The following is an 11,872-nucleotide window of genomic DNA, read 5'->3' as shown; positions in this document are numbered from 1 at the left end:
AAGACCGGGGCCTGTGCTAGGGCTAGTTACAATATATGTGACACAATTTTTAGAGAGCGATCGGATTTTGGATAAACAATTTTCTTATAATATAAAGTTTACTTAATTCAATTAAAAAAGCTTAATTAAATAAACATGCATTACTGGTATTTTTTAGATTTCGTTATGATTAAAGATGGTATGATTAGATGAATACCTTTAGCAAGATCCGTGCGGCGTGCTCCTGCATGCCGACGACCAGCTCTGGCAGTTTGTCGATCACGGACTGCGCGACTTCCGGAAGTGACGAGTCCAAGCACTCCATGATAGCGTCCAGACCTGGAAGTTAGTTTGGATTTAGCCTTCTAAACGGCAGCCGTTTTAGTATCTAATAATTTTTTGTTACGTCGTATTCATCTCATTAGTCCGTCCGTCTCGGACATTAAATATAGTCGCCGCTAAGAAACCGTAGACTAGCGAAACGAGCGAAAGCATTTTTGCCTGAGCTGAAAGAGAACACTTTGCGTTCTCTCGGACAAAAATATCTTTTAGGGGAGTACGATACGAGTGAAGCCAGACGAGCGTAATTTTTTGAGTCGGGAGTCGCGTAATTTCGGTTATTTGGTTGCTGCTGCGTTCGGTTTCATACAAAACGTTTGTTTGGTTCACAAGGCGATGCAAAATTAGTTGTTTGCCGCGACATACATTAGAATTTCTGCAGCAGAAATGACGCATCTCAAAACTTATAAAATTACTCTCGGCGGGCTTCACCCTATTACATACATGTAACAAAAAGTTAAAAGGTGAGAATATTTTTGTGAATAATCTAAATCTAAAGGGCCCTCCACACTCATGCGCGAATCGCGGCGCGAAGCCGCGAACGCGAGTGTGGGGGGCCCTTAATAAGTAATAACATCCTAAATGAGTTACCGGGTGTAGGGTCGGGCACGGCCGGCAGCAGCTTGGTGAGCAGGCCCAGGGCGGCCGTGCGCGTCATGGAGCCCGGCTCCGCACAGAGCGGGGCGAGCGCCCGCAGGAGAGCGGTGGCGGCGCCCGGCCCGCCCCACGCGCCGCCGCGACGGCTGCCCCACTGGTCAATTTCCTGAACAAATGGGAAAGTTCAGAAGGAGAGTATTTATCAACAATTAGTTTGGAGCTGAAAGTTATCGGTTAGGAAACGTTACCTGTATGTAGACGTGCAGGTCGTCGGGCGGGTCTCTCCGCTGCAGCGCGAGCAGCGCTAGCGGCGGCGGCGCGGCCGAGGCGGGCGCCGCGCCGGGCTCCTCGCCCAGCGCGCTCAGGGATCCACTGCCATTCAAGATAAAACAATCATTGGAGCTCCTAATAAACTTTTCTCAAACATGCAATGAAATATCGTCCGTATGTGCGTCAAAACAGGCTTCAGGGTGGAGCAACTCGAGAGAACTGTAAAGGAATTTCATACGAAATTGAAGGTCTAGGCCGAGAGAGTAATTTTTTTTAATTTTAATGTAAACATGGCGTCTGTGTCCATGAACAGGCTAAACAGCTAATTTATATTTTTTAATTTTTTTCTAGTGGCTGAATGGTTATCGGACCAAAAATATCCGCGTTAACGCCTATTACACACGAACTGATATTAAGTATACTAATCTGTATAGCCCGCTCCATACTACGCGGCGCGAAGCCGCGAACGCGAGTGTGGAGTCGATTTCTCTGATTAGCGAATGCTCGTGCGAATGGGGCTTAAGTCACCACTGTCACCAGAGACCATAGACAATATACCAAAATAAAATAAAATAAACTTTTAAATCCTCTGCATCATCTCTGCATTTATAGTTTGCCAAAGGACTGTCTCATTTCAAACATAGACAGAGAGAATCACTGAATCATACTATCTTTGTCTTACACTAGTACCCAAAAGAAAAGGATGAGTATAGTATTTTTTTTTGTTCTTATTTACTGACAATTTGGTTTGACCAACTATATCAGGTTGTGTATAATAACCCTAATAAGGTCTATTCGAACACTACACACGCGAAATGCGAAATACGCACGACTTCCGTAAAAAAAAAACATTATGTAGGGAATGGAGGGAAAATTAAAAACTTTTGTCGAGTAGCTGGATTTTATATTTGTGATTGATATTTATAAATAACATTTCAATGCGAGTTCCGATGATAATAGCGACGAAGAAATTAATTGTACTCCGTCGCAATTGAGGGTGGAGGCAGAATTAGCAATTAATAACTTGTTGCCGCCAAAGTCGAAGGAGAAATTTGTTTTTTTTAGTGGTGTATTTCTTTATTTCATTGCATATGTTTGAGAAAAGCACTATACATGCCTGGCCGTGAAAAGGGCTTGCCGGCTTCGTATCACTATACCTCACACGTCTATACCTAATCAGCCGGCAAGCCCTTCTTTCCTGTAGTAATGTACTATACCTACGTTCTACCAAAGATAGATATAACTCCGTAATAGATGGATACAGTCTAAGGAAAAAACGTGCCTCGAAAATCAAGAAAATTTGATTCTCGTTCAGAGGGCGCTACTAGTTTTGGCCTACAGTCGTATAGATGGCGTTGACGGTTTCGTTTGTTATTTAACAATTTTAACGCATATCACAGTAAAAGAACATGGGTCAAAATCATAAAAATAATTAATGCAAATAAAAAAAATCATTTATCTATATTTAAATACATTCTATCGTATTTTTATAAATCTTCAATTTTAGTTTTAAAGTGTGTCGACAGATGGCAGTGAACTTACTGGGGTTACAAAATTTACTATGACAGTATCGCTCTAGTTACTCTATGGTTCTACCGTTTATTTCAGCAATTTGACAAATTTCTAGATATTTGCCTAACCACTAAGGTTGTGTACAGATATTTTTGACTCTTTATTCGTGTCAATAATTTTGAACGACTCTTTTGAACCAGTTATTTATCGTGCATTTTCATTGTCAGTAAAAATTGTGACCAAATAAAACAACTTACTGCGTGCGAGGCGGGCTATGCGTAGCGACGCGGCGCATGAGCGCGGCTACTCGATGTTGTAACGCTGAATCGCGATCGCGCTCCCGGCCCCCCGCCGCAGCCATTTGTACGAAACACTCTAGAATGTTCTGCACTTCTTCACTGTAGGGCAAATAGCAAATTATATAAATTAAAATTAGGTCTTTTGCGGCAGCATTGTCATTCGTGAATTAATCGAACTCCCGACACTTAAAAATTTAAAACTTTTATATGCCAGGAGTTGTATATTAATATATGTTCTATTCTTTGTGACCCGGCATGGTGATGGTAGGCAGAGGAACCCTTTCTGACGATACGACATTAGGAGTGTAGGAGTTGAACGGCTGACAACGAAAATTTTTAACCTTTTCGACGCCGGGTCAAATACAAAAGCTATCACAAGGACGCCATATCACCGAAGTGTCGAACTGAAATTGAACTTTATGCATATGCGCGGAGGTCTATGCCGCTCTGTGGTCTGTGACGGATCAATCCGTCCTTGGCGTCGGACCTGCGGTTCGGATATATCCGTCGTCGGCATCGAAAATACGACATAATCATAATCAATTTGTAGCTATTAGCTAAGTTGCTTATGTTTATTTTAAGACTGTTTGTTTCTCAATAAATAAAAAAAATAAATAATAATAGGTAGAATAAGACAATATACATCTATACTCCGAGCGAGTAGTATAATTTCAACGTCCCACCTCACACGGCGACCCTGCCAGGATCGTCAGGTCAGATTTTAAATCTCTGTGCTGCCGCATAGAGCTAAACAATAATTGGGGCATTTTTTTTATAAAAAGGGACCTTATTGTCGACGGCGCTTACGTCGCACAGCTTCGCGCGTCATCGTATTTATATCGGAGCATCGTTAATAATGGCGTAAGCGCCATCGACAATAAGGTTCCTTTTTATAGAAAATACCACAATTTTGAAAAAAAAAAGTGACCAAGAATGTGCCCAAGACGTTTAATAAACACAGAGGACAAGTCATTAAGATTTCCGCAGAGTTAGAAAAATAATGTCCCACGTCACCTTGTATCTGGCCGTTGCAGTTCATGATCAGGCAGCAGCTCCAGTGCGGAGAGCAGATGCGCGCGCGCAGGCGCAGGCACGGAGCCGCGCAGCAGCGCGCCGGCCAGCGGCAGCGCGCGCGCGCCCGCGCCCGCCACGCGCGCCCACAGCGACCGCACGCCGGCCTCCAGGCGCCAGCTCCTGGTTACATATCAAATCAATTCATGTTTCTTTATTCAGGCAATACACCCAACCCATTACATACAATACAATAAAACATAAAAAGAAATACGGTAAAAATTAAATAAAATAAAATAAAATAAAAAACACTAAAAACTAAACTAAATGTCAATCAATCTATTATGTGAGAACTACCGACTAAATTATAATTGCCATATGACAACTCAAAACTAAAATCGGTCTCAAATCCTTTTGAATGAGGGCTACCGTTTTTGTGCTTACCGATTCGCGCCATTGTAGATATAAGTCCAGAAAAACAGATCTCAAAATTCTTCTATGCTTATTTTTATAAAATCGATACGTTCTAATAGGTTTTATACACAATTTTATCGTCTAAACGTGCCATTTTTTCAACCTGTTTAATTTTGTATATATTTTAGTTGGCACTTTTTTTAAACCAGAGGACCGGCACGTTTGCCATCCGTGTTTCCGACCACTATTAACTTTTACAGGCTCTCCTCTCCCCTTCGCACTATGTGGCCGAAATATGCCAGTATTCTCTGCAGGCATATCGTGGACAAACGGGTCTTAATTTTAAGCTGATCGAGGATTGACTGATTGGTGTGTTTGGCGGTCCGGGGTATTCTCAGCATACGCCTCCAGCACCATCGATTTGCAACCTGCTCAAATTTCATATCGGTTCAGATATGAGACCGTATCCACCCGTTGAGAATTTAACAACCGGACATCCGAATATACGAAAACGATTACAAAACGGAGATTTGCTTTCGACTCAACTACTTACTTAAAGTTGGCCTCCTTCCCGTGTTCTTTGTTCGGGTGCGCGAGCGCCGTCAGCAGCGTGTGGGACACGCGGTCGGTGGCGCTGGTGGAGCTGGCCGCTACTTGTTGGTAGGGCTCCGCTCCTTCCAGTGGGCAGGTAGTTAGAGGGCGCTCCGCACTCTCCATTAGGAGTTGGCGGATCTTTGGCACCTGGATACGAAAAGAAGAAATTAATATGTATATTCAGAAGAAGAAATATAGTAAAATCACAGTCCCGAACGAGATTCGATTTTCCCGAACATCAAAATCAATCAGTTTAACCCTTAAATTGGCAACGGGACGAGGCACATTAACCTTGATCGTCGTTTTGCATTTCTTTCTGAAACAGAATCCTTGCCACTGTTGAGCTACGAGGAGGCTTGAACTCACGACTTTCCGCGTTTATTTGGCAATTTAAGGGATAACTCAGCCTTTTATTTTTGCTTTTTTGCTTGATCCAATGTGGATTTGCATCTCAATTTTTGCCTAATAAGACAGTGAGACGCAATGGACATTGGACATAGAAATCGGATAGGTGGAATTTCATCCTTAGTTGCCCGAAGATACATAATATTTTATTTAATCGAGTGTCGCGCAGGGCTAGAGGCAAGCGGGCCTCGATGCGGCGCCGCATGCTGTCCAGCGAGGGGCAGGGAGGGGGGGGGGGCAGGTTTAGAATGTATACCTTCATGTACAGCAGTAGTAACAGGAGCGGCTCGGCGGCGGCGGCGGCGGCGAGCAGCGCCGGCGGGTCGGGCGCGCAGCGCAGGGCTAGAGGCAAGCGGGCCTCGATGCGGCGCCGCATGCTGTCCAGCGAGGGGCAGGGAGGGGGGGGGGGGGGCAGGTTTAGAATGTATACCTTCATGTACAGCAGTAGTAACAGGAGCGGCTCGGCGGCGGCGGCGGCGGCGAGCAGCGCCGGCGGGTCGGGCGCGCAGCGCAGGGCTAGAGGCAAGCGGGCCTCGATGCGGCGCCGCATGCTGTCCAGCGAGGGGCAGGGAGGGGGGGGGGGCAGGTTTAGAATGTATACCTTCATGTACAGCAGTAGTAACAGGAGCGGCTCGGCGGCGGCGGCGGCGGCGAGCAGCGCCGGCGGGTCGGGCGCGCAGCGCAGGGCTAGAGGCAAGCGGGCCTCGATGCGGCGCCGCATGCTGTCCAGCGAGGGGCAGGGAGGGGGGGGGGGGGGCAGGTTTAGAATGTATACCTTCATGTACAGCAGTAGTAACAGGAGCGGCTCGGCGGCGGCGGCGGCGGCGAGCAGCGCCGGCGGGTCGGGCGCGCAGCGCAGGGCTAGAGGCAAGCGGGCCTCGATGCGGCGCCGCATGCTGTCCAGCGAGGGGCAGGGAGGGGGGGGGGGGGGGGCAGGTTTAGAATGTATACCTTCATGTACAGCAGTAGTAACAGGAGCGGCTCGGCGGCGGCGGCGGCGGCGAGCAGCGCCGGCGGGTCGGGCGCGCAGCGCAGGGCTAGAGGCAAGCGGGCCTCGATGCGGCGCCGCATGCTGTCCAGCGAGGGGCAGGGAGGGGGGGGGGGGGGCAGGTTTAGAATGTATACCTTCATGTACAGCAGTAGTAACAGGAGCGGCTCGGCGGCGGCGGCGGCGGCGAGCAGCGCCGGCGGGTCGGGCGCGCAGCGCAGGGCTAGAGGCAAGCGGGCCTCGATGCGGCGCCGCATGCTGTCCAGCGAGGGGCAGGGAGGGGGGGGGGGGGGCAGGTTTAGAATGTATACCTTCATGTACAGCAGTAGTAACAGGAGCGGCTCGGCGGCGGCGGCGGCGGCGAGCAGCGCCGGCGGGTCGGGCGCGCAGCGCAGGGCTAGAGGCAAGCGGGCCTCGATGCGGCGCCGCATGCTGTCCAGCGAGGGGCAGGGAGGGGGGGGGGGGGGGGCAGGTTTAGAATGTATACCTTCATGTACAGCAGTAGTAACAGGAGCGGCTCGGCGGCGGCGGCGGCGGCGAGCAGCGCCGGCGGGTCGGGCGCGCAGCGCAGGGCTAGAGGCAAGCGGGCCTCGATGCGGCGCCGCATGCTGTCCAGCGAGGGGCAGGGAGGGGGGGGGGGGGCAGGTTTAGAATGTATACCTTCATGTACAGCAGTAGTAACAGGAGCGGCTCGGCGGCGGCGGCGGCGGCGAGCAGCGCCGGCGGGTCGGGCGCGCAGCGCAGGGCTAGAGGCAAGCGGGCCTCGATGCGGCGCCGCATGCTGTCCAGCGAGGGGCAGGGAGGGGGGGGGGGGGGCAGGTTTAGAATGTATACCTTCATGTACAGCAGTAGTAACAGGAGCGGCTCGGCGGCGGCGAGCAGCGCCGGCGGGTCGGGCGCGCAGCGCAGGGCTAGAGGCAAGCGGGCCTCGATGCGGCGCCGCATGCTGTCCAGCGAGGGGCAGGGAGGGGCAGGGAGGGACAGGGAGGGGGGGGGGGGGGCAGGTTTAGAATGTATACCTTCATGTACAGCAGTAGTAACAGGAGCGGCTCGGCGGCGGCGGCGGCGGCGAGCAGCGCCGGCGGGTCGGGCGCGCAGCGCAGGGCTAGAGGCAAGCGGGCCTCGATGCGGCGCCGCATGCTGTCCAGCGAGGGGCAGGGAGGGGGGGGGGGGGGGGGGGGGCAGGTTTAGAATGTATACCTTCATGTACAGCAGTAGTAACAGGAGCGGCTCGGCGGCGGCGAGCAGCGCCGGCGGGTCGGGCGCGCAGCGCAGGGCTAGAGGCAAGCGGGCCTCGATGCGGCGCCGCATGCTGTCCAGCGAGGGGCAGGGAGGGGGGGGGGGGGCAGGTTTAGAATGTATACCTTCATGTACAGCAGTAGTAACAGGAGCGGCTCGGCGGCGGCGGCGGCGGCGAGCAGCGCCGGCGGGTCGGGCGCGCAGCGCAGGGCTAGAGGCAAGCGGGCCTCGATGCGGCGCCGCATGCTGTCCAGCGAGGGGCAGGGAGGGGGGGGGGGGGGGGGCAGGTTTAGAATGTATACCTTCATGTACAGCAGTAGTAACAGGAGCGGCTCGGCGGCGGCGGCGGCGGCGAGCAGCGCCGGCGGGTCGGGCGCGCAGCGCAGGGCTAGAGGCAAGCGGGCCTCGATGCGGCGCCGCATGCTGTCCAGCGAGGGGCAGGGAGGGGGGGGGGGGGGCAGGTTTAGAATGTATACCTTCATGTACAGCAGTAGTAACAGGAGCGGCTCGGCGGCGGCGGCGGCGGCGAGCAGCGCCGGCGGGTCGGGCGCGCAGCGCAGGGCTAGAGGCAAGCGGGCCTCGATGCGGCGCCGCATGCTGTCCAGCGAGGGGCAGGGAGGGGGGGGGGGGGGGCAGGTTTAGAATGTATACCTTCATGTACAGCAGTAGTAACAGGAGCGGCTCGGCGGCGGCGGCGGCGGCGAGCAGCGCCGGCGGGTCGGGCGCGCAGCGCAGGGCTAGAGGCAAGCGGGCCTCGATGCGGCGCCGCATGCTGTCCAGCGAGGGGCAGGGAGGGGCAGGGAGGGACAGGGAGGGGGGGGGGGCAGGTTTAGAATGTATACCTTCATGTACAGCAGTAGTAACAGGAGCGGCTCGGCGGCGGCGGCGGCGGCGAGCAGCGCCGGCGGGTCGGGCGCGCAGCGCAGGGCTAGAGGCAAGCGGGCCTCGATGCGGCGCCGCATGCTGTCCAGCGAGGGGCAGGGAGGGGGGGGGGGGGGCAGGTTTAGAATGTATACCTTCATGTACAGCAGTAGTAACAGGAGCGGCTCGGCGGCGGCGGCGGCGGCGAGCAGCGCCGGCGGGTCGGGCGCGCAGCGCAGGGCTAGAGGCAAGCGGGCCTCGATGCGGCGCCGCATGCTGTCCAGCGAGGGGCAGGGAGGGGCAGGGAGGGACAGGGAGGGGGGGGGGGGCAGGTTTAGAATGTATACCTTCATGTACAGCAGTAGTAACAGGAGCGGCTCGGCGGCGGCGGCGGCGGCGAGCAGCGCCGGCGGGTCGGGCGCGCAGCGCAGGGCTAGAGGCAAGCGGGCCTCGATGCGGCGCCGCATGCTGTCCAGCGAGGGGCAGGGAGGGGGGGGGGGGGGCAGGTTTAGAATGTATACCTTCATGTACAGCAGTAGTAACAGGAGCGGCTCGGCGGCGGCGGCGGCGGCGAGCAGCGCCGGCGGGTCGGGCGCGCAGCGCAGGGCTAGAGGCAAGCGGGCCTCGATGCGGCGCCGCATGCTGTCCAGCGAGGGGCAGGGAGGGGGGGGGGGGGAGGCAGGTTTAGAATGTATACCTTCATGTACAGCAGTAGTAACAGGAGCGGCTCGGCGGCGGCGGCGGCGGCGAGCAGCGCCGGCGGGTCGGGCGCGCAGCGCAGGGCTAGAGGCAAGCGGGCCTCGATGCGGCGCCGCATGCTGTCCAGCGAGGGGCAGGGAGGGGGGGGGGGGAGGCAGGTTTAGAATGTATACCTTCATGTACAGCAGTAGTAACAGGAGCGGCTCGGCGGCGGCGGCGGCGGCGAGCAGCGCCGGCGGGTCGGGCGCGCAGCGCAGGGCTAGAGGCAAGCGGGCCTCGATGCGGCGCCGCATGCTGTCCAGCGAGGGGCAGGGAGGGGGGGGGGGGGAGGCAGGTTTAGAATGTATACCTTCATGTACAGCAGTAGTAACAGGAGCGGCTCGGCGGCGGCGGCGGCGGCGAGCAGCGCCGGCGGGTCGGGCGCGCAGCGCAGGGCTAGAGGCAAGCGGGCCTCGATGCGGCGCCGCATGCTGTCCAGCGAGGGGCAGGGAGGGGGGGGGGGGGAGGCAGGTTTAGAATGTATACCTTCATGTACAGCAGTAGTAACAGGAGCGGCTCGGCGGCGGCGGCGGCGGCGAGCAGCGCCGGCGGGTCGGGCGCGCAGCGCAGGGCTAGAGGCAAGCGGGCCTCGATGCGGCGCCGCATGCTGTCCAGCGAGGGGCAGGGAGGGGGGGGGGGGAGGCAGGTTTAGAATGTATACCTTCATGTACAGCAGTAGTAACAGGAGCGGCTCGGCGGCGGCGGCGGCGGCGAGCAGCGCCGGCGGGTCGGGCGCGCAGCGCAGGGCTAGAGGCAAGCGGGCCTCGATGCGGCGCCGCATGCTGTCCAGCGAGGGGCAGGGAGGGGGGGGGGGGGAGGCAGGTTTAGAATGTATACCTTCATGTACAGCAGTAGTAACAGGAGCGGCTCGGCGGCGGCGGCGGCGGCGAGCAGCGCCGGCGGGTCGGGCGCGCAGCGCAGGGCTAGAGGCAAGCGGGCCTCGATGCGGCGCCGCATGCTGTCCAGCGAGGGGCAGGGAGGGGGGGGGGGGGGCAGGTTTAGAATGTATACCTTCATGTACAGCAGTAGTAACAGGAGCGGCTCGGCGGCGGCGGCGGCGGCGAGCAGCGCCGGCGGGTCGGGCGCGCAGCGCAGGGCTAGAGGCAAGCGGGCCTCGATGCGGCGCCGCATGCTGTCCAGCGAGGGGCAGGGAGGGGGGGGGGGGAGGCAGGTTTAGAATGTATACCTTCATGTACAGCAGTAGTAACAGGAGCGGCTCGGCGGCGGCGGCGGCGGCGAGCAGCGCCGGCGGGTCGGGCGCGCAGCGCAGGGCTAGAGGCAAGCGGGCCTCGATGCGGCGCCGCATGCTGTCCAGCGAGGGGCAGGGAGGGGGGGGGGGGAGGCAGGTTTAGAATGTATACCTTCATGTACAGCAGTAGTAACAGGAGCGGCTCGGCGGCGGCGGCGGCGGCGAGCAGCGCCGGCGGGTCGGGCGCGCAGCGCAGGGCTAGAGGCAAGCGGGCCTCGATGCGGCGCCGCATGCTGTCCAGCGAGGGGCAGGGAGGGGGGGGGGGGGGCAGGTTTAGAATGTATACCTTCATGTACAGCAGTAGTAACAGGAGCGGCTCGGCGGCGGCGGCGGCGGCGAGCAGCGCCGGCGGGTCGGGCGCGCAGCGCAGGGCTAGAGGCAAGCGGGCCTCGATGCGGCGCCGCATGCTGTCCAGCGAGGGGCAGGGAGGGGGGGGGGGGGCAGGTTTAGAATGTATACCTTCATGTACAGCAGTAGTAACAGGAGCGGCTCGGCGGCGGCGGCGGCGGCGAGCAGCGCCGGCGGGTCGGGCGCGCAGCGCAGGGCTAGAGGCAAGCGGGCCTCGATGCGGCGCCGCATGCTGTCCAGCGAGGGGCAGGGAGGGGGGGGGGGGAGGCAGGTTTAGAATGTATACCTTCATGTACAGCAGTAGTAACAGGAGCGGCTCGGCGGCGGCGGCGGCGGCGAGCAGCGCCGGCGGGTCGGGCGCGCAGCGCAGGGCTAGAGGCAAGCGGGCCTCGATGCGGCGCCGCATGCTGTCCAGCGAGGGGCAGGGAGGGGGGGGGGGGCAGGTTTAGAATGTATACCTTCATGTACAGCAGTAGTAACAGGAGCGGCTCGGCGGCGGCGGCGGCGGCGAGCAGCGCCGGCGGGTCGGGCGCGCAGCGCAGGGCTAGAGGCAAGCGGGCCTCGATGCGGCGCCGCATGCTGTCCAGCGAGGGGCAGGGAGGGGGGGGGGGGGAGGCAGGTTTAGAATGTATACCTTCATGTACAGCAGTAGTAACAGGAGCGGCTCGGCGGCGGCGGCGGCGGCGAGCAGCGCCGGCGGGTCGGGCGCGCAGCGCAGGGCTAGAGGCAAGCGGGCCTCGATGCGGCGCCGCATGCTGTCCAGCGAGGGGCAGGGAGGGGGGGGGGGGCAGGTTTAGAATGTATACCTTCATGTACAGCAGTAGTAACAGGAGCGGCTCGGCGGCGGCGGCGGCGGCGAGCAGCGCCGGCGGGTCGGGCGCGCAGCGCAGGGCTAGAGGCAAGCGGGCCTCGATGCGGCGCCGCATGCTGTCCAGCGAGGGGCAGGGAGGGGGGGGGGGGAGGCAGGTTTAGAATGTATACCTTCATGTACAGCAGTAGTAACAGGAGCGGCTCGGCGGCGGCGGCGGC

At 57.9% G+C, this 11,872-nt stretch overlaps 1 protein-coding gene across 1 annotated transcript in view; it reads right to left on the bottom strand.

The window, feature by feature from the left end:
- The window catches only part of LOC134748227 (integrator complex subunit 1), a 72,720-nt gene that overhangs the window by 869 nt on the left and 59,979 nt on the right, over positions 1-11,872 (bottom strand). The window contains exons 31-36 of the mRNA XM_063682948.1: positions 4,975-5,162; positions 4,011-4,190; positions 2,955-3,095; positions 1,164-1,287; positions 910-1,081; positions 197-318 (exon numbers count right to left, since the gene is read on the bottom strand). Coding sequence (XP_063539018.1) covers positions 197-318; positions 910-1,081; positions 1,164-1,287; positions 2,955-3,095; positions 4,011-4,190; positions 4,975-5,162 — 927 coding nt within the window. The remainder of the gene's footprint in view (positions 1-196; positions 319-909; positions 1,082-1,163; positions 1,288-2,954; positions 3,096-4,010; positions 4,191-4,974; positions 5,163-11,872) is intronic.

Source organism: Cydia strobilella, chromosome 16 (genome assembly GCF_947568885.1).
Source record: "Cydia strobilella chromosome 16, ilCydStro3.1, whole genome shotgun sequence".
In the NCBI taxonomy this organism is placed as follows: domain Eukaryota; kingdom Metazoa; phylum Arthropoda; class Insecta; order Lepidoptera; family Tortricidae; genus Cydia; species Cydia strobilella.
The sequence above is the reverse complement of the archived record's forward strand: the minus strand, read 5'-3'. Positions and strand labels throughout refer to the sequence as shown.